The sequence below is a fragment of the Hoplias malabaricus genome, chromosome 10, assembly GCF_029633855.1.
Source record: "Hoplias malabaricus isolate fHopMal1 chromosome 10, fHopMal1.hap1, whole genome shotgun sequence".
Taxonomy (NCBI): domain Eukaryota; kingdom Metazoa; phylum Chordata; class Actinopteri; order Characiformes; family Erythrinidae; genus Hoplias; species Hoplias malabaricus.
In genome coordinates, this window is record NC_089809.1 from 14984530 (window position 1) to 15007315 (window position 22786).

At 40.6% G+C, this 22786-nt stretch overlaps 1 protein-coding gene across 2 annotated transcripts in view; it reads left to right on the forward strand.

The window, feature by feature from the left end:
- Positions 1–19059, forward strand: part of gyg1b (glycogenin 1b) — a 94139-nt gene extending 75080 nt beyond the window's left edge. For both annotated transcript variants that reach the window (XM_066683071.1, XM_066683072.1), the window contains exons 5-7: positions 2893–3019; positions 17362–17575; positions 17772–19059. In XM_066683071.1, coding sequence (XP_066539168.1) covers positions 2893–3019; positions 17362–17575; positions 17772–17915 — 485 coding nt within the window. In that variant the 3' untranslated portion in view covers positions 17916–19059. The remainder of the gene's footprint in view (positions 1–2892; positions 3020–17361; positions 17576–17771) is intronic.
- Positions 19060–22786: the final 3727 nt, after the last annotated feature.

The following is a 22786-nucleotide window of genomic DNA, read 5'->3' on the forward strand; positions in this document are numbered from 1 at the left end:
ATGTAGTGTTAGTGTAAGTAGACAACAGATTTTACAAACAAGGACAAGATCACACCATAATCAGTCATTAACCTAGCCTAGTTTTACATTATTTTAAATATCATGTCTTATTAGAAGAATGCTGGTGCAGACAGGGAGTGGCAGCTAAAAAAAAAACGATTAGTCATGAAAAAGTTTATCCAGTATTGCTTTGTCTGAAATATCATACATTTTATCAGAAGAACTCTGATGCAGAATCAGACCAACTGACTAAATGTAAACATAAATTTATTGCTTATAGACTCACGACATTCATCAGTTGCACATGCTGGGATGTGATGATTAAGTGATTATTTTTTATGACTTAGTATTAAAATGGACCAATGGGCTTAAAGGAGCAATCTGTAGGATATTTACTGTACTTAGTCTGTGTGTGTGATCATACATTAAGAAACAGTCAAAGTAAAACACTGCTGCCTCTCACAGCATTGCTAAAGCAGTATATTTTCTTTGAGAACTGCCCAGTCTGGAGTAGCGCTCAGGTGCTCCCGCCCGCTGAGGTCCTGCCTGTGACCCTGCCCTTTGTCCAATCATTTTACGGTCCAACATGTGGCCAGGTCAACAAACAGTGTTTTGCAGCCATGAAATGGCCAAGTGAACAGAGTTAATCCAAAAAGTCCTGTTGCCCTTCTAAAAATCTTCATGACAAGAGAGAGTGAAATGAGAGGAAATATTGGCCTTGTGTTTGAAAAGTGGAGGCAGTTTACAAGCAGCAACACTACTGAACAGAGCAAGAGCTGGCTAATTTCCTCTTCAACAGGTAACAAATAATTTCAGAAAAAAATATAAAAGTACAGCTATGAATAGATTAAAGGCCATAGGTTTAAGGAAAGTGAGGCATAGCGACATTTGAAAGTTGTTAGGACAGTTTTATACAAAGAATGTGAATGACAACATGATCGAAAGGTGATAATACCATTGTCTGTTTGTGTTAAAGCTATTGATGCAGATACATATGTATTTCTCCATGGAGTGTGTGTGTTTACACAAATTAAGGAGTAAAAATGAAAAGCCTCGCATATTCGAATCAAATCAAATTTATTTGTATAGTGCTTTTTACAACTGATGTCACAAAGTAGCTTCACAGAATTCCAGTGAAGACAAAGTTTTGACATGAAATGTAAAATCCCTCGGTGAGCAAGCCAAGGGTGAAAAACTTCCTCAGAGCTGAGGAAGAAACCTTGGGCGGAACCAAGGCTCACAAGGCTCTATCCTCCTCTGGTTAGTCTAGTGGGCAGCTCCAAGGCAATTGGTGGTGCCTGGAGCGTGGGTAGGAGCTCGACAGTCATCCATCAGTGTCCAGGCGGACAGGTGCGCAACCGTTTACTCTGAAAAAAAGTAAAGGCATGGAATTAGATTTAATCTGTTAGGGTGTATATAAAGCAGAAAATGTGAACATTTCCAGAGCGTGGCTATTGACTTCGGCAGATCTGACTATGATAACTTTAACTAAAAGGAGAGAACCAGAAGGGGACACAGACGCAGGAGCATCCTGAAATGCTGGCATCCCTTTGCTCCACCGTCGACAAACCTGAGTGATCTTGTGAAGGACTACAGCACCAGCTTCTCAGTTTACTATAATTCCCTCTGTCCATAGACCCCTGGATATGCTGCCTTTATCTATGGGGGAGCATTAGCTACCAAATGTTAAACTAAACAAATGAGTTTTTAGCCTAGATTTGAAGATTACTATTATGTCCCAGACATTTTCTGGAAGATCATTCCAAAGTTGGGGGGCTTTAAAGAAAAAGCTCTTCTCCCAGCTGAGGCCTTCTGAATTCTGGGAACTATTAAAAATCCAGTACTCTGTGATCCGAGTAATCATGGAGGCACATAATAGGAAATAATATCTTGAAGGTATTCAGGAGTGAGCCCATGTAGGGCTTTACATGTTAATAACAGAATTTGGTAATCAATACAGAATTTAACAGGCAGCCAATGAAGTGAAGATTAGAACTGGGCTGATATGTTCAAATTTCCTAGTTTTAGTGAGGACCATGACCGCAGCATTTTGAACTAGCTGAAGTTTACTTACATGTCTGCTTTTGCATCCTGAGAGTAGTGCGTTACAGTAGTCAAGCCTTGAAGTCATAAAGGCACCTACTAATGTTTCTGCGTCATGCAGGGATAAGGCCTTTCTAATCTTGGCAATGTTGCGAAGATGTAAAAAAGTTGTCCTAGTGATACTACCTGTGTGCTGATCGAATGATAAATCCAGGTCAATTATGATGCCAAGATTTTTTTGCTGCTGAACCAGGTATAACTGGAAAGTCAGCAAGATTTAAAATTAAATCTGATAATTTATTTCTTGGCACCTTTGAACCCAAAAGCAGGACCTCTGTTTTGTTACTGTTTAGAAGGAGGAAGTTGCGCAATATCCAGCCTTTCATGTCTTTTACACAGTCCTCTGATTCTTCAATATGTGTTTGTCATTGGGGTTGGCTGAAATATACAATTGCGTGTCATCTGCATAACAGTAAAAGCTAATGTCTTGGTTTCTTATAACTGTGCCTTGCAGTAACATGTATAATGTAAATAATAACAGTCCTAAAATAGAGCCTTGCGGGATCAATGGTTATTCCAGCAAAATTCTATTTATAAAATGTTAACTATTATTAGCCTGAGATTCCAAATGAATAAACTGTAATTCAAATGAAAGATGACAATGTGTGTTGCAGACATCAATTTCTACATGCGTTTGTAAATTCAAAATACATTTAAGTTGGTCAGTATTCATTGGCATTTTTTTCTTTGGGCTTTTATTTCTTTAACCTGTAATACAATTTTAAACATCAGAGATCCCTGTTCTGGAAGTGGGGTTTGTTGTACAATCATGCACTTTTTGTTTTGCAGGTGGGGATCAGGGTGTCCTCAATGGCTTCTTTAGTGACTGGGCAACAGCTGATATCACAAAACATCTCCCTTTCATCTACAACATGAGCAGCATAGCCATTTACACTTACCTCCCTGCATTCAAACAGTAAGTAAATACAAAACACTGAATAGTCACAAACACAAACATTTTATTCTCAAAAAGACTTGAATCTCTGAATTATTCTGATTTTGATCTCTGGATTTTTCCACTTTTATTCTCAAAACATCTGGGTTGAAACTTTTACTCTGAATATACTGTAGAATCCCCAAAAAGTCGTAAAAAAACCTGATGGACACTAAAATGTTCACGATTAGCAGAGTTTACAGAAGAGGATTTGCTTGTTTAAATTCCAAAGGTAACCAAATATCTCATTATAAAGTGCTGTGTATATTTACATTGCACTTGGTCTTGTTTGTGAACCCTATGCAAAGTGGATTCCAAAAGAGCTTTCTTTGACTTGGGATGTGTCTAGCTCAGTCCTACTTATGAATCACCATGCATCTGAGCACCTCTTCTCTACAGCATTCAATATAGCTTCAAAATAAAGAGAGCTGGCTTCAGCCGATACCCTTTTTGCTCTGTAATGAAATTTAAAGTAGAAAGTTTAAGGTGTGGGTTAGAGTGACTGAATGTAAATGAATGTGTGTGTTGCCCTGTGAAGGATTGGCACCCCCTGAAGTGACCCTGAAGTGGATATGCGGTTACAGATAATGAATGAATGAGGATTATAATTTACTGACATTACGTTCATAGAAGGCTTCAGATTAAGATCTATGATGCTCAGTAAGGCTAAATGGTTCGGCTTGAGTCTTGGATTTGATAATTGAGGATTGAACGTCCTCCCTCTATTCAGTCTTTTTCTCTCTTTCTTACTTAGCTTCATTTTCTCTTTTCTTTAACTTTTTTCCGTTTTTCTTCAAAAGTGCAAAAAGTGGGTCTGAGATGTTTCTGCAAGTCCTCCATATTCTGATGTTTGGTGGAGGCCACTGCTATGCTACTTTACCTGGCTCATACAGAAGGTTTAGAGGCAGAGTCATCTGTCTCCCTGTCATCAACTCGAAAGGTGAGACCTTGGTGGTGTCATTTGGGGTCGCACGAATGGCATCAGGACTAAGGGTAACTTGAAGTCCCAGTCCCATTGATACGCTGCTACATACTTTTTCAGTATGTTAACTACAGTTCTGTTGACCGCCTCTACCTGAGCCCTGAGGGTGATGGCTAATGTGCAATCTGGCTTTTACCCCAAAAAGCTGGCAGAGCTGCTGCATGACCTCGGCAATAAGGTGTGTTCATCTGTCAGAGTCTACAGAGCTGGGTAGGCCAAACAATGAGAAGACGTGATTCATCAATAAGTAGGCGGTGGTTAGTGCTGTGTCATTTGGTGCAGGGAGACAGTCTACCCATGTGACAGTGAGAAAGTATTTGCTGCTTTTCACCATCTGTAGGTTTGACCAAGGGAAAGATAGCCCTGTCTTTTGAAAGGGGGCTCTATGGAGTGCATTGATGAAATTTGTGATGAATTTGTTGAAATTGGCATCATACTGGACAGCCTTTGATATAGTCAGCCATGTCTCTTACCATGTGGGGCCAATATGCCACCTACTGTAGCGCATAATGTGCTCATAGGGCCAACTGTTTATTCCAAAAATGCCCACTCCCGCCATTAGTGTGTGCCCGCAGTGGAACAAACATCCTTCTACATATGAAGTGATCTTTGCATGTATTACGGTCAAAATAGTGGTGGTTAGCAACGGTAGGTATGAGGGTTTCAGAAATTTGTGCCATTTGGCAGGGAAATCTCCTTCACATTGCCTGCAGGAGGTGAGTCCTCTGCAGAGAGGGCTCTTTGGGTTTTGTGCGTAGTGCACCTCCATGTCAAAGCTTGAAGAGCAATTAGCCAGGAAGCTACACACGTGCTAGTCACAATGCCCTCTTCAATTTGTTGGCTGTTCAGGAAAGTGACTGACTGATGGTGAGTTCCAACAATAACCTTCTGACCACCTAGGTGGTTGGAGAAATGTTTGACTGCCCAAACTGTTGCTAGCAGTGCTTTTCGCAGTCACTGTATTTGTAAAATGTGTTCTGGGACCAACACAATTTTGCTGGCATAGGCTATGAATCGTTTGTCTTTGTCATGTAGTAGATACAGAGACAGTAGTCAGAGAATCCTACTTCTAAGTAGAATTCTTTGTTTCTGTCAGGATAGATTAGGCATGGGGCAGTGCCAAAACTTTGCTTTTAGTGCTTGCAAAGGTTCCTGGGCTTCAGTATGAAGATGAAGAGGTGTCCTCTTCTATTTGGTTAGTAAAGGTGAAAGCTGGCTTGTGTTAATCTTCTGCTTCCACAGGGATAGTCCAGCATCTAGAGGCTACATAAATGGTGGAGAAGTGTTTAGCATCTCAGACTGAGGGGAGCTCTTGCTCTAATTGTGCCATTGGAATTCCAGGACAGTGGGACCTGTTAATTAAGTTTCCGATAATCAATATTTAGGCATCATTTGCCATTGGGTTCCATGACAGGCCATAATGCTGATTGTGTGCTGTTGCAGGGCCGAATAATGCCCTTTTTTAAACAAGTCATCAATGATTTCCTGTACCGGTCCGTATGATACCAATGGAATTTTGTATTGCCGGTCAAATGTTGGGGGTGCACCCAGACGAGTGGGAATGCGCACTGAGTGAATGGCAGTGAGACCACAGTCCATTAAATATTTTGCAAAAGTCATTTGATATTTACGTAGCACACCACAGAGTTTCCCGCATTCTTCCTCATTTTGGAATGCATTGGCTTCCTTTAATACCTTTTTGAGTTGTGTTTGAATACAGAGTCAGACTGGTTGCATGGATTATGGGGACTCCTGTTATCCTCACCCATCTCAGGAAAAAAGGGCAATTCCTGGGAGTCCAGGGAAAGAACCATGACCTTTGTCATTTGGTTATCATCAGCCAAGTCTATGCAAGGATGCAAATGGCATCCTTGCCCATATTAAGAGCCAAATAGAGACTGCGTCCTATAATAGGAGTTCATAACTCAGTGGCAAATATTGGGATTGAGATTTTGAGGTATAAAGGAGAAGTAAAACTTCACCGGCGTTCGTAGGGTGTCTGTGGTCTGTGTTGTTTGTTTTTTAATTAAATAAAAATAATAATTTTTATTTATTATTATTATTTTTTTTTTTAGCTCTGCCCCTGAAGGACACCAGCTGCTCCTCGGCTCAGAGGTCAATCTAGCAGAGAGCCTGACATGCACATCAACTACCACTTTCAAAAGCTTTAAACACTTTATCCAATGTGGCTTTAACTTTCCACCAAATTTAGAATTCAGTCAGAATAGCCGTCTATTGCCTTGCGTGCATTCGTTCAACTCTAGGAGCGATCCAGATATTTCTGTACAAGCTATGGGGTCAGGGCTGAACCTCTACTACTGGATTCCGCAGTTTGAGTAGGGTACGGTCTCGGGCAGCGATTCACTAACGTGGAGTTCCACACGATTAGGATGCTGTTAAGGCCTATTTTAACGAGTGTTATATGAGTTTATTTAAACAAGTGTTATCATTTTGGTACCTATTTCCCCTTGTGTGGATTAGGCTACATATACTCAAGGACATACTTGATTAATGTAGATTTTAATTATATAAAGATTAAGGCAGGGTCATACACATGCATTCTTTATGAGCGTGTGTGTGTGTGTGTGTATATATATATATATATATATATATATATATATATATATATATATATATATATATATATACATATATATATATATATATACGAACAAAGAAACAAGCAAAGAGAAACTAGGCAAGCCTAGTTTTGCCACACCGCCATTAGACAAATATTTGATGGGTGGGTAATAAATGCAGAAATACTAGATGACCTACCACCAAAGAACAAAGAATGCCAAGAACATTACATAATTTTTTCAATATTTAAACATATTTACACAAATTTACATATTTATAGATATTTAAATTTACATTGTCCACACCTGGAAGAATCTTGAAATACAATTTCAAACACCCCTACACTGGATACAATTCTTTTATAAGTCTTACGTCTCCATATATGTTTTACCTCTCCTCTGCCTGCCTCACACATATTATTGGTCATGTGGATTGTGTAAGGTAGCACCGTCACAAGCCAGAGAAGGCATTACCTGTAAGTAGCTATCTACCTTTTTAAAAACACATTTTTGCCTTCAGTAAATCACTCACATGACAATGTTATATATATTTTACTGTTCCACCTTAAATGCTGCATTGGCGACACATTTCATGCTGAAGATGTGTTTTTAGGTTCTCTGAAGGTAATTTTCGGCTTTTATTTTGTAACAAAACATTCAAATAATGTTTATTTTTTATGTGGACTGTATTTTCTGCACAACATTAGCATGTAAAAACCTGAAGTATATGGCTGAGGCACACTGGTTAAAGTGCTTTATATATATATAAACATAGCACAAATGTAAGGACATTTGTGTTTGGTAGATTATTTTTTTATTGTAAAAATGCTTCTTCTCCGCCTCATGCTGGTCACCTGGTATGCAACTATACATACCAGGTACCTGGTATACAGCTGGTATGTTTGACAGTTGAACAAGGACAGGCAATCGCTACTCCCCTAAGAAAAACTCCCACTGTAATGGAACACAATTGTGCCATATTTTATGTGAATTGTACCTTTAAATGTATATGTACATTGTACATTTAGTGACACTAATAACCTGTACAGTACATTTTTTTCTTGGCAGTGTAGGATTAAAAATGTGCCTGTCTCAGTAAGCAATGTTATGGACTATATCACTAATATGGTGAATACCACCAAAGAACAAGAAGTGAATAAACTGTGTGTCTGCAGGCAAGGTGCTGGGCAAACAGCAGCGAGGCAGTTTGAGATGTGAAAGGCATTCAAACATCCAAAATTAGTTTATGAAGAGCATAAGGAAAAGGGTGCATTTTGCTATTTTTAACACTTGACAGTGATTTCCACTCCTTATTTGTTCATCAGACAAATGATGAGTGGAAAGAGGGGAGGAGCCAGATGATGTGGTTCAGACATCTGATAAGGATGTCCCTTGGTCAACTCCCACTGGAGGTACATCAGGCACAGCCAATTGGAGTTGGTCCCAAAGTAGACCAAGTGTTCATTGGAGTGATTATCTCCCAGCTGGCCTGTGAACATCTGAAGATTCTTCAGGAAGTTCTTGAACAGAGGTTCCAGCCCAGGGTTCGCCCCCCCAATAAAATAAATAATATAACACCTGTGATGTCAAAGTTGATGCATGTGGTATCATCTGTTAAATAAAATGATTTGATCTTCAAATATTAAATAAATAAGTATTAATTGTTGGTTACATAAACATGTTTAGGGAAACAAATATAGGTAGCTAGCCTGTGTTAGCCTTACTATGCTAGCATCTTAGCCTTGGTTATCTAGTGTCATATATGAAATTGCTCACTTAGCTTTTCTTATTTATCAGATACAAAGCAACTATGAGATTACACCTTGATACTAGATAATAGTTGCCTAAATATTTTAATGTGAACCTCATCAAAACTTACCTTGGTCCAAACGTTTGCTTTCAGTAGTGGTGAATGTCAGGTTTCTAGAAATCATGTGGACATATGCTGTACATGTGATGCAGGAATGAACAGTGCAGGGGGTGTGGTCTCAATAGCCCTTCAGTGTGTAATGTGCCATGTGCCTGGGATTGAGGAGCAGCTTCGCTGTTTAACTGTTTTGATATCTAATTATTTTAGTTTCAGTATAGATTATGCTTCAGTATATATTTTTTTACCAACTATATGCAAGTTTCTCACATTTAGCTTCAAATATTCCCATTTTATTCCCATTAATTCCCATAATTACCCATTAATTCCCATGGTAATTTTCCTAACTTTGAAAATTCCCTGAATTTTGCAACCCTACCCAGAAGCAGAGTAGAAGATAAATGAATACATGTTGAGAACTAATATTTCCATGTACATGCAAGAGATCAGAATTTTCTAGGTGATTCCTAGGTTTTCACAGATATGGACCAATGGTTAATGATTTCTTTATTCCTACACCCTGACACGGATGATTTTGGAACACATCTTATTGACTTCCAGAGCTCATTTCTATGTAGAATTCTGTGAGCAGCCTACAACACATGAAACAAAATTGTAATCCTTACAATTTGAGGCTTAAAATGTATTTTCTCCATTGTTTGTGTATAATAAGAAAGTAAATTCTATAAAACACTTTATATAAAACAGGAAAACTAACAAATATACTCCTGACTATTTTAATTGTCGATTCATAATCCTGTCGTTGCTGTTGGGTTTCTGCTTGAAGCTCATGATGTAGAGTGCACAGTAACAAGATACGAAGGTCAGATGAACATGGCCCTGAGGCATCTGAAATCTCAGGGGTCAGGCAGAGAGTGGAGTCAGAGGTCTTTCAGGGCTTGAATGTCCGCAACATGCACACCACAAGCCTAAAATATAGTTGCTTATTTAAGGTCTTCACCTCACTGTTGCAGGGTGTGAGCATTTAGATATTATTGATGGAGAGAGGGAAAAAATGTGCCCCAGCAACATGGATTATGTGCTGCTGCGTTGAGGGCATAACAGCTTGGGTTCTTTTTTTTTTTTTTTTTTTTTGTAATAGTAATTATACATCTGATGACAGGCACAACCTGTTTTATTTTGATTGCTCATACCCTCATATTAGGCCCCCTGAGCCATGGTTTTTGGAATCAGAACATCCTCTAGGTATTTGTGAAGAGCTGTCATGTCCATATATCTTATGTCTGGCACAATGTTTTTGTAGTAATTCAGTTAATGAATTGTTGAAAGAATTTACAGCATGCAACAGATGGCAAGTGGATGATTTAGTGAGCTTGTAAACTGTTGTGGCTTAATCTCGCCACATTGCATACAGGACTGTTTGCCACTAGTTTCTGAACAAGACTCACACCTATAGTCAGTGTCCCCATTTATTTTGTGGTACTTATTAAATAATAATCTTGGAGCAGGATAGTGTACATTTTCAGAGAAGCAAAAGTGAAAGCTATTGTCCTTTTCAAACCAAAGGGAATTCATCAAACTAAAGGCAGCATATGTAACCCCATGGAGGTCCAGCATTATTACTGGTGCTTAGTGCTGGTCACTATACCGGTTCCTTGATATAGTAGTCTTATATAGTGTACTACCACAGTATGAAATAAGAAGCGCAAAACAAAATGTAGGGCTGCGTAATTAGACAGCATATAAAGCCATGGACGTATTAATACTATAATGCCATATTAACAATATAATGAAACTTGGGCACACTAGGACCTGGAGGAGCTGCTGCTGTTACTTAATGTCTATTTCATGCCATTAGCTAACGGCCTGTATTGCTTTCTTGACTGAATACCTACACTTATTGTTGCCAAACATACTGTAAAATATGGAATCGTCCCTTATGTGGAATATGCGTTCCATTTTGAACCAATGTGGGATGCGTTTTGTTGCGTATTTTTGAGGTCACACTGTTTTGGTGATGGTTTGGGACAGAAATAGTCAACTCTCTCGTGGGGCAGATTCTCCACAGCTCCACTAAAGAATACGCTTTTCTTTGGTGGTCACCTTTTTTTTAGCCAATCAGCAACCAGAGTTATCTGTACATCGTTTAGTCCTGCAGCCAATGGAGTCAGTCCCTTCTAGAGGGGTTTGTTTATACCTGTATATAATTGTCACGCCCTGGTCTCGTCTGTTTTCCTGATCTCAGCACATGGCTTTGTTTCGTTGTCGTTCACGCCCCGCCTTTGTTCCGCCTTCTTGTTCGTCACTCTCGTTGTCCGTTTCAGGTGTTTCTCGTTGGTTGTTGTATTTAAGTCCCCTTCCCTCACTTCCTGTTGTGGTTCATTTATTCTTCGTATGGTTTGCTATGTCAGTTGTTCTTTGGATTGTATTGTTCTTTGTAATGTTCGCCTTGTTCTCAGTAATGTTTCGTTCAGTTGTTCTTTGTATTGTATGGCTCTTCGTACTGTTTGTTCCTGATTCTCGTTCTCAGTCTTGTTCTTTCCCCGCTAAGTGTTTGCCCTCTAGTTCATTAATGTTTGTTTGTTTATTTCCTGTTAAATAAAGTCTGTGTTATTAGCGTTTGCGTACGCATCCATCAGTCCGCACCCCTCGACCCTAACAGAATGAACGACCCACTTCAGGACGCAGCTAGCACAAAGACTTTGTTTGACAGGGCAGTGAAGTGGAGTAGCCGGCTCCAGCTCATGCCTGGCGCGGTTACTTATCCTCTACCTGGGGAGTCGACTCGTGTATCGAGTAACTGCGCCAGTGTGAGTCGAAGGAGTCGGCGAAGGAAGCGTGCTGGAGTCTCCCCCTCGCTGGTGGATTACCCCCTCAGGTCCGGGGAAATTTTTTTGGGGGGTTAAGGGTAGGGGCTGTTAGCCTCCAACCCCAGGACAACGGAGGTGAGGCTAACAGGGGTGCACCTCTGGGGGATCTCATGAGTACACCCGTCAAGCCCCCTAAACCCTCTACAGCTCCAGCACAAGCCCGGCAAGCAACACAATCCCCTGCCTCCGTGGACGTCGCCGCAGGGCCCCCTGCCTCCGAGGACGTCGCTGCAGGGCCCCCTGCCTCTGCGGACGTCGCTGCAGGGCCCCCTGCCTCCCAAGCACCTCTCTGCACTCCCTCCTGACATCCAGGAGAACCTTGCAAGCCTCTTGGCAAGTCTGGAGGTCTCCATGAAGGCGGTCACCCAAGCTGCTCCTGTCCTCGTGAAAGCGGCGCATCTAGCCGCTCCTGTCCTCGTGAAAGCGGCGCAGCCAGCCGCTCCTGTCCTCGTGAAAGCGGCACAGCCAGCCGCTCCTGTCCTCGTGAAAGCGGCGCAGCCAGCTGCTCCTGTGCTCGTGAAAGCGGCACAGCCAGCCGCTCCTGTCCTCATGAAAGCGGTGCCTCCAGCCGCTCCTGTCCTCATGAAAGCGGTGCCTCCAGCCGCTCCAGTCCCTGTGAAGGCGGCTCCCCCAGCCGCTCCAGTCCCTGTGAAGGCGGCTCCCCCAGCCGCTCCAGCCCCTGAGAAGGCGGCTCCCTCAGCCACACATGCCCTAGAGAGGGCGGCTTCCTCAGCCGCACATGCCCCAGAGAGGGCGGCTTCCTCAGCCGCACATGCCCCAGAGAAGGCTGTGGCTATGGCTGTTTCTGCCCCCGTGACTGTGGCTACGACCGTTTCTGCCCCTGTGACTGTGGCTACGGCCGTTTCTGCTTCCATGACTGTGGCCCCGGCTGCTCTTGGTCGTGTCTATGGGACGGCCCCAAGGACTTCGGGGCTGATCCCCAGAACTGTGCCCAGGCTGGTTCCTCAGACTTCCCCTCAGACATTTGCCAGTCCTGGGCACCCCCATGTTGTTTTGGTTCCCCTGTCTGTCCCTGTCCTAGTTCCTGTCTCTCTCCTTGTCCCTCTACCCGTGTCTGCTTTTGTTTCGATTCCTGTCCAGTCACCATTTAAACCCTCTGTCCGGTCTCATGTCCAGTCTTCTGTTCACTCCCAGTATCCGTCCTCAGTCTTAGCACTTGTCCAGTCTATGTTTCAGTCCCATGTCTCTGCTCCTTTGCTGCCTCAGTCCCTGTTTCAACCCTCTGTCCTGCCTCTAGCTCAGTCCCAGTACCCGGCCTCAGTCCCGTCATCTGTTCTGTCTCCCGTCCAGTCCTTGTTCCCTTCCAGTGTCTTGTCCAATGTTAAGCACCCCGTCCAGTCTCATGTGATCGCTCTCGTTCAGTCTAAGGTCCAGCACCCTGTCTTGTCACGAGTTTCTCCTGTTTCTAGTTCTGTCCAGTGTCCGTTACTGTCTAGTCCCTTGTCCCCAGCTTCATTTCCTGTGTCTGTTCCTGTCTTGTCCTGAGTCCTGTCTCTTGTGGGTTTCCTGCCTTGTTGTCCGTGCTCCCTCCTGCACCAGCTTCTGGGGGGTCTAGGTTACGCGCCCCGGGAGTTGCGCGTTCAGGAGGGGGCATCTGTCACGCCCTTGTCTCGTCTGTTTTCCTGATCTCAACACATGGCTTTGTTTCGTTGTTGTTCATGCCCCGCCTTTGTTCCGCCTTCTTGTTCGTCACTGTCGTTATCCGTTTCAGGTGTTTCTTGTTGGTTGTTGTATGTAAGTCCTCTTCCCTCACTTCCTGTTGTGGTTCATTTGTTCTTCGTATGGTTTGCTATGTCAGTTGTTCTTCGGATTGTATTGTTCTTTGTAATGTTCGCCTTGTTCTTGGTAATGTTTCGTTCAGTTGTTCTTTGTATTGTATGGCTCTTCGTACTGTTTTTTCCTGATTCTCGTTCTCAGTCTTGTTCTTTCCCCGCTTAGTGTTTGCCCTCTAGTTCGTTAATGTTTGTTTGTTTATTTCCTGTTAAATAAAGTCTGTGTTATTAGCGTTTGCGTCCGCATCTGTCAGTCCGCACCCCTCGACCCTAACAATAATGAGTTGTTCACAAGGATATTCTTTTTTTATTTAATTTTTTTCATTAGTTGTCAGTTATGATCATCAAATTAAAAGAAATAAACACATTAAATATCAGTTTGTGAAAAAAAAATTTCATGATATTCTAATTTTATGACCAGCACCTTTACAGCAAACAGAGAAGTGTACATTTCATTACAAATGACATCCAAATCCATAAAACCTTGTTTGATTAAGCAGTGCTTTCACAAACACAGTTCAGTGTATTTTAATGAGCTTTACACTTCTACTAATGCTTTTGTAGTGGAGTATGGATCAAATCAAGAAATGAAAGGTTCTGAGTGAGGAACTCTCCACTCTAATAAGGATTTTGTTCGGAACAGAACCCCACATTCCACAGGATTGTGTGTGTGCGTACAAACTCTGTTCCCCACACACACACACACACACACATACACACGCACACAACTAAGGCCTGCATCAAAGGACGCCTGGCTACGGCCCCCAGATAACACCCCAGTTTATTATGCTCTTAGGCAAAGAGAAGATCAAACAAAGTGGTGAAAACCGGAATTAAAAAGGACTCTTTATGACGAGCGGCGTCAAGATGGCAAACCTTATCTCCTGCAGAAATCAACAGATGGCTAATGGGACTGAACTCGGTTTGAACTCCTGTTAACCCATCCGCACAGGACGAACAGCATGGACCATCAGCGGCCCCAAGTGGAAGTTTGCGAAATCGTGTTTCGCCCTGTTGACTCCTAAATGCATAACGAGCGCAACGAGTGTTTATGAACATGTTTTATGCAAATATGTATTAATGTCAACCCTTTTGGTTGAACTCAGATGAACGTCTACCAACCAATGAAGTGATGTGTATTACTGTTTCAATCATGAAAGAAAGTTTCTGTCTCTGATTAAGGAAACGAATTAGTATCTTCTAGCATAATATTGTAGTGGGATGTAATCATAAAATACCCAAGATATATATACGTAGATGTTTGATATTAATAATCCAGTACACTCATTGTGCTATATCACAAACATGTATAAGTAATTTTGTGTATACGTGAATCTTTCCCCTCTCTCTCTCTCTCTCTCTGAAACGTGAAACAAGTCACGTGAGCCTCAGACCCAGGATCCAATCAAAGAAAGGACACCTCCCAATTGGGCGTGACCGCGCCACCTTTGAAAAGAGAGTGCCGACTCATTTCTGTCTCTCTTAAGCTTCCGCTCTCGGTCTCTCAAGCTTCTGCCTTACTCTCTCTAACTTCCAACCTATCTCTAGTTTCTAACTGCTCTTACGCTCTCAACTCTCTCTTCGGCCGTTTTCGGAGACATCCTCACGTTGCGCTCAACCTCTCCAAGCGCGACGCTCTTCTTCTCTCTTACGCCGACGAAACAAAGACTCTAAAGGACCTCACTCAGCTCCAGGGGACGCCTTGCGCCAGCTAGCAGTGTGAAAAAAAAAACTACAAGTAACGTCAAGTAACTCCAAATAATCCTTTGTTCTTTTTATTGTACTTATGTTTGATCGCCCAATCTAAGTTTAATCTCACGACTTATCAAAGCAGGTGAAACTTATTCGTGACCAGAGTAAGAAACACCGCTGAGATAGAAGAAGGTCGTAAAATAAGTATAAGCCTATTGACTCAATTTTCAGTTCTGGATCTGCAAGAACCAGCGAAACTTTTCATCCAAAGCGTCCATATGGATGTGACCTCCTACTCGGGACAGTGAGCCAGAGGGAAACCTGTCGTCTGCGTCACCACGCTCTGAGTGACTAACTCCACGCTGACCCAGCCTGAAAACTTCCACGGAAGAACTGCGGGAACTAAGCGGGACTCCATCACCTCCAGGACCTCAAAGAGCCTCTGTACCCGTCGAGTAGTGGAGAATCGACGAAAAGTAAGCTAAACCTACGCACTTCCAGAGCTGAAAATTGAACTAAGTCTCTTGATAAATTTATGCGTTAATTAAATCTCAGTTAGCAACACATTAGTCACAAGTCATATCGCCTAGCTTATCTTTAAATTTGAATCGGCTTCACCTGCGTTGATGCCGTGAGATTTTGAGATTATGCTATGTTAAGTAAATATTCTTTTTCTTTTTAATAAATATTTCCATTATTTGAAATCACAGTGTGTGGAGTCTGTTCATTAAAAGTCTGAAGATCTTGAAGAACTCACGTAGCGAGGACAGTATTCATTCTCTAACTACTTGTTAATGTTTTAATTATTTAAGTCAATCATAAAATTGTAATTATTATCATTAGTCAAACATCAGTAATCATAAGAGTTTGAACAAGGTCAAACGCTACAAACACAATATATAAATATATATAATATATATTTTTATATATATCACAGTGTATACACAACATACACTACACTTTTATGTCTCGCAATACAGTACTTCAACATTTAGGGCAAATATTGAGCATTAATTCATATAGTTTTCATAACTGCCCATGTATTGAGATTAAAGCTGACACAAACAATATTTTCCTCATTTGTGAAATATTTCATTAATTAAAGATGATTATTTGGAGGTTTTGACTGAAATGCTATTTACACTAACAATGGAATTAAATTAACTGGTTTTAGGCATTATCTAATTTGTGAAATCTTTCACAAATACAGGTTGGTGTGTTTGAATGATATACATTTGTATTCATGTTTTACCTGTGTATTAATACAGTATTTCCACTGTTGTTGCTAATAAACAGCATTAATTAATTTAACTTAGAGCAATGACTATCTATTGACATAAAAGCGCACACAAACTCATTTTCCTCATTTGTGAAATTCACAAATATGTTTCTCCATATTCACAGATTTCTGTAGTATTGGCTTATTGTTTCTGTAGTGTTTGTGAAAATTTTCACAAATCAGATGCCTAAAACAAGTGAATTTTTAATTACATTGTTAGTGTAAATAACATTTCAGTCCAATGCTTCAAACTACACTAAATATTTCACAAATAAGAAAAATGTTTTTTGTGTCAGCTTTAATCTCAATACATGGCCAGTTATGAACGTTATATGAATTAATGCTCAATAATTGTCCTAAATTTTGAAACACTATTGTGACACATGAAAGCACGAGTAGAAGTGTAAAACACGTTAAAATACACCGAACTGTGTTTCACAAATCGAGAACTGCTTAATCTAAGTTTTATGGATTTTGGATATCATTTGTATTGAACATCACATGCCAAAATGAAAAATTGCGTTTATTTTACACTTTACATGTATCACTTTCCTTGCTCACAGTATACAAGCTACTGATGGTGTGTTAGTTTGAAACTGGTTTCATTCTTCTGAATGCTTTAATTTTTATAACTTTAAGTTATAAGGTTTAGAAAATTAAACGCTGGTGAGTAATATAGGCGAAGTAGTGTGTGGAAAGTGACTTCGTGAGAATTCACATATCAGGAACAGCAAACTGCACCAGTGTTTGCTGATGTACATGACTGCATTAAGCAGTTACAGCCAATAGAAATTTGCATCGCTAATTGCAAGCCAACTTTACTGCGGTCTAATAATTCATCTCTAGTGACAGCCCTGCACATAGCACGCTTAGTTCTAACTTTCCAGCAACCCCTGGACTGGGCAGTTTTCGCATCCTAACCAGCATATATGTGAAACACAGTAAGGAGCAGTGTTTTCTTTCTCTGACACATGCTCTTTTTTTCTGACACATTCTTTCTGTTTCTCTCCCTCTCCGTCTCCAGATATGCACACACCAGTGGAAACAGATTAGTTTCTGTACTTAGACATCTTTTATGTTTTCTTTCTACAGTTCAGTGTTCATACACTTTAAAATGTTTTAAATACTAAAATATCTGACTGAAGTTGCTAAATATGTGGATTCATAGTGAAAATAAGCCTGTTTTATTCCTTCATATATTGTCATTTTGTGCAGCCAAGCAAACAATACATTACCCAAAGCATTCATTATATACACTATGAAGTGTATAAGTGCATCCTTTAATTGTCTTACGTCCTCAGATACGGAGCCAATGCCAAGGTTGTGCACTTCCTGGGAAAGACAAAACCATGGAACTACACGTACGACCCCAAGCAGAAGCTGGTGAGGGGGGACCTTCAGGAGGCCTCCATGCACTCAGGCTTCCTCTTGGAGTGGTGGAGTCTTTACTGCAGTTGTGTGGTGCCTATGCTGCAGCAGGAATACGGAGATCAGCCCTTCCATTCTGGCTGTGAGGTAAGGGGATGGATGGTGGGCTGTAGGGTAGATATAAAATTATATAAAACTTGAAGTAAACACACATACATGTTATACGTCATAATCTTATGGTGGTTTGCAAACAACATATCCTGTGTCTAAAATGCACACAGGACATTTATTTTCATTTTATTCCCATTTTGAATTTTAATATCTTTCTCTGTCTCTCTGTTAGGAGTTGCCACAGAGTGAGCCCACCACCCCTGCCCCAATCTCCTCGGCTGAGCGTAAGCAACGCTGGGAGCAAGGCCAGGCTGACTACATGGGAATAGACTCTTTTGACAACATTGAGAAGAAGCTTGTTGCTTTTCTCAAATAAGGCAGAGGAGGAGGGGTGGACGTTAATAAAGAGTTACTTCATGATGTTACAGAGTTAAAGTTGAAAAGTAAACAGACACACAATTCCAGTGCCAATGTAAGTGGTTTCTTTTAGCTATGCAATACTGGCTCTGTGTTGACATCAGCTACATTTATTTTCCTGTTAAATCTTTTATACACTGTGAAACTGGCTTTCCCACATTAAAGAAAAATGCTCTTGCATCATATGCCACAAGCTCAGCCTGGAAACTGAAGGGTGAAGGGAGTTTTTTTTTTTGGTTTTGTTTCTTTGTTTTTTTAAATACACGTACAGCATATGGGGCCTGCTTGCTTTTTTCCCCTTAGTTATCCTTTGTATATACTGTGGTGGTAATGTCTTATAGCACTAATGTCCAAGAAGGTTTTCAACATATATACACAGATATACAAAGTAACCCAGAAATTTCTGTACTTAACCTGGATGTACGTGTAATGGTGAATGTCTGAATAGTTTGTACTGGACATTACCTGGATTTTATCCTGCCAGCCCCCTAATACAAAGTCTGGATAATGTTTGAGTGACTACGGGTGTAAATAGAGCCTCCTGCACAAACTATAAAGCTGCTGTCACATACCTAAACCAAGAGGAATATTTTCTGTGGTAAAAATGTTTCTGACATTGAAAATCTCCAGCTGTACATTACATATGTGATTCTGCCACTTTGGGCATTTTCCAGAGTTCATATGTAAAAACTTTCAACATTCATGAGTGAGTCTGATCTGGTTCTCCTTCCTTATGTTGACTCTATCATTTGAAAACAAATTGAATGAATCACAAATTGATGTCAGTTCAAGCACCTATTCTTAAACTTCCAAGTATTACAACTTAGCATGTTTTCCAGAAGGATAAATCTGTTGCCTTGGCTACACCTGGTATTTACAGTTCATCACAACAAATGCCTTTTTCATCTTCACTCTGTTTAATGCACTTTGAGTACTGTGTCTGTTGTTTCTTAGTGTGAACAGTTGCATCCAAACCTGTTCATACTAGCAGTAGTTCACCCTCTGTATTCTACTTTGCTATAGTGGGCTTTCTCTAGTATTTTTTAGGCTGACAGCTAAAGCTGCTGTCCTCTCTTTGACTAAACATCAAAACTGTCTTCTGTTTTCACTAAATAAAAATCTTGATAACTTTTGAAACACTTTGATTCATGTCATGTCTTATATTAAAATATGGTACACTGTTGGCAGTAGTTACATATATTTAGTATACATTCCTTAAGACTAGTGCATGCATTTACAGCTCTTTATTTTCAGAACCAGAAGTGTGCACTTAAGAATGCACTGTATGATTACTGAATAAGAAATAGGATTACTTAATCATAATGAAAATAACCAGGTAAAAGTATCTGGTGTACCTGCTGCAGTGTGCCTTTTATTTTTTGGTAAGGGTAAGCTGGGAGTTTAATGACTTTTGCCCAGATTCTGTTAGGTTCAAGGGCTCTTGTTGGGACCTAGTTGCTTATTAACTGTATCTAATATCGCCATGTGTGGTTTCAGCATTGCCCTAGGTGTGAACTGGGCTGCACTGGAAAAAAAAAAGGAAAATGTACTGGCAGTTTCATTACCTGGTAATTTTCTGTTATTTTACAATCAGTCTGTATAAAATTTAATCTAATATTTCAGAAAAGTTACTGACAAATACCTGTCTTAAAATTGAACACCATTGTAAGAATCTGAATTTATCAGACGTGTGCGGCTAAGACTCCAAATAAAAGATTTTAATAAAAAAGGCAAAATACAAAAAATAGCCAAAACAGGTTCAAGAAAAAGACAAGGCAAATGGAAACCAAGGCCAAGGAGCAAAACCAAGAAATAATCAGGAATATAAGGCAATAAGGGAAAAAAGCTCAGAAGTAGAATCATAAATAGACTTGATACTTTGCAACAAACATACATGCAAATAAACAGGTATTTACACAGAGGTTTACAGGTGTTGATGATTAGAATTCAGGTGAACTAGAGCACTGATGGGCTGAAGGCCAAAACTCCTGGGTCAAATCATCTCGGCAAATGCTCATTCAACATAGAAACACATTTCTACATCTTAAAGTGGATACTGTCTATATAAACAGTTATTAACACACATGTTCAATGCGGATTTTTAAATGATCAGTATCAGCAACACAGGCTTGCAATTTTATTAAGCAGACAAAGCTTTTACATGCACATTGTATTATAATAGCTGCATATCTTTCATTCACATAGATAAAAAGTTTTACAAGAAATTACATGCAGGCTGCATATATTGGTGTGCATTTACAAATTGTAGCCCATCTGTTCTAGGACAGCATCAGTCACTCTGTACCCACACTGGACTATCAACAACCAGGTATTTGGATGGTACACCATTCTCAGCACAGCTCTCACAAGAAATTGACGTACTACATGGTTTAGCTTGGTCTAGATGTTGATTTTTAAAATTATTCCTAGTAATGTTGTGATGGAATTTGTTTATTGAAATGATTCATAATCAATAGAGATATTTTTATTCAGCAATGACCATGCATGCTTGTGTAACTGAAATTTATTTATTCCTAATTCTCTGTGTGAAACAGCAGACTGATGTGTGTGTGTTTCAAATAACAGCATATCGACACCTTCCGTTCAATCAACTCCTTTTGTCTGCAGACCAGAGATGCACAGAGCATGTCTGGAAAGATGTTAGAAATACAAAAGAGTAAAAACAAATTGTAAAAGATTTGAGTCATACTGGGAGCAGGATACATTGAAAGGTGATTGAAATGTAAAAGAGCAAATAGATGGTAACTTCAAAAGGAATTCCAGGTATAAGAGACGCTAGTTGAGAAATGGTCAGACAGAGAGGAAACAGTGCTCTTCCATAGTTCCCAGATGGTGAAACAAGCTGCCTACCTCCACCAGAGCAGCGGAGTCCCTCGCCGCTTTTAAGAAACTCCTAAAAACTGAGCTCTTTAGAGAACACCTGCATTAGCCAGTATAACTATCTGATGCGTATAGACATAATCTTTTAATGTTGCATTGTTCAATGTTTTCATTTTTTATATTTTTTGTACTATCATTGTATGTCGCTTTGGAAAAAAGCATCTGCTAAATGTAATAAAGTAAAGTAAAGCATAGCATTCTCTCTCCATTAATAAATTGTTGTCTTACTTGATACGGTGTAAAAGTGAAGACTAGCCTGGTCATAGCGAGGCCTCTGGTGGTAAATGTATCACCAGAGTAAAAGAGTAGCCTGCTCATAGCAAGACCTCTAGTGGTAAATGTATCACTGGAGTAAAAGACTAGCCTGCTCATAGCGAGGCCTCTATCGATAGACGTGTAATAGGTCCGGACCGTGGGAAGGAGTGCTAATAGTGTTAAGTAGGTAAAAGGAGGTGAGATATTGTTGTTGGGGCTAAATTTCTCTGAGCCACTAAATCAAGTAAGAGAACAAGATGGGATCCCAATTAATAAAAATATTATATTTTAACCTAAAGATTCACACTGCGGCTCTTTTTAGTCAGATGAGCCAGGATTATGGCACTGACAGTGTAACTTATGTCCCATTGTGGATAAAATATTTCAGTTTCCTGACTACTGGAACGTCTGTGAAATATTTAAATAAGTTCAAGGACAGGGTGAAACAACCTCCCATGAGGTGCCCACGGGCAGTGATTAAACACTGTGTGAAAGAAAAGAAAAAAAATGTACCTGTGGGGAGCCCACAAGCAGTGATTAAACATTGTGTAAAAAGAAAAAAAAGGGGTACAAAACTAAACCAGTCTCAGTGTGTCCCTTTTCCAGCTGATCATGACTTCGATCCCGTCCCGCCGAAAAGAACCGCACCAGAGAACAACCAAGCCGCAACAGCACTCGAGCAAGTGGCAGAAAATCAAAGTATTGGACAGAGAGCAGTGGGGAGCCAGCTTTCACTCTCCACCCGTCTCCGCCCGAACCCGGACAAAGACTTCAGGTGGAACTGAAGAGGTAGAACGATTCCAGAACCCAAGCGGCTTCTTCCCCATGGTAATCACATTGAAAGGTGATTGAAATGTAAAAGAGCAAACAGATGTTAACTTCAAAAGGCATTCCAGGTATAAGAGACACTAGTTGAGAAACGGTCGGTTTATTTATACATAAATTCTACCCTCCGTTCCTTTTCAAGAAAATGATCTGTGACCCTGTCGAACCAACAAGACGTCTTTTCCAGGGACTTGACTAGTGTCCTCTCAATGGCCAGCAGAGATAGGCCCATGTGAAGTGCGTCTGCCTGTGAGTGCTTTGTGATGGTGGAGGGGCTCAGCAGCACCCGCTGGACAGAAACTACGATAGAAGTCAGAAAGAGTGATAGAAGTCAGTCTCCAAACACAAGCAGCTACAAAAAAAACAACCAGAAATAGAAGCTTGATTTGTCGCTAGTCGTTTTTTTTAACAAAGAAAATGCCGCTAAGAGTATTTAAGAGTAAGCTAAGAGTAAAGAAAGTCTCCGGTTCAACTCAGAACAGAATGAAAATGTAATGCTCCCACGGATCTCTACACCAAAGGATCGCTGATTCGCTCATTTCGCTGTCAATCAAAAAGGGATTCAGCCTCAGACAGATCATCCAATCATCATGCAGAAGCTCAGCGTCCGGGCCAGCCGAGGCCAGCCCACTGCCCCAAAGACTCCCAGAGACGCTGAGCGTCCGATGGGCGGGACAAAGCCCAGCATTTATCCAATGACTCGTCTTGTTTTGCTGCCCTTCGCTGCTTCGCTATTGAACTCTGTGGACGCTCAGCATCCACACTGTTTAAAGTACTGAAGCTGCGTGAATGATTGAAATGAAAGCCGCGTCTTTACCAGTGATAAGAAGCTGATACTGAACAAAAGTT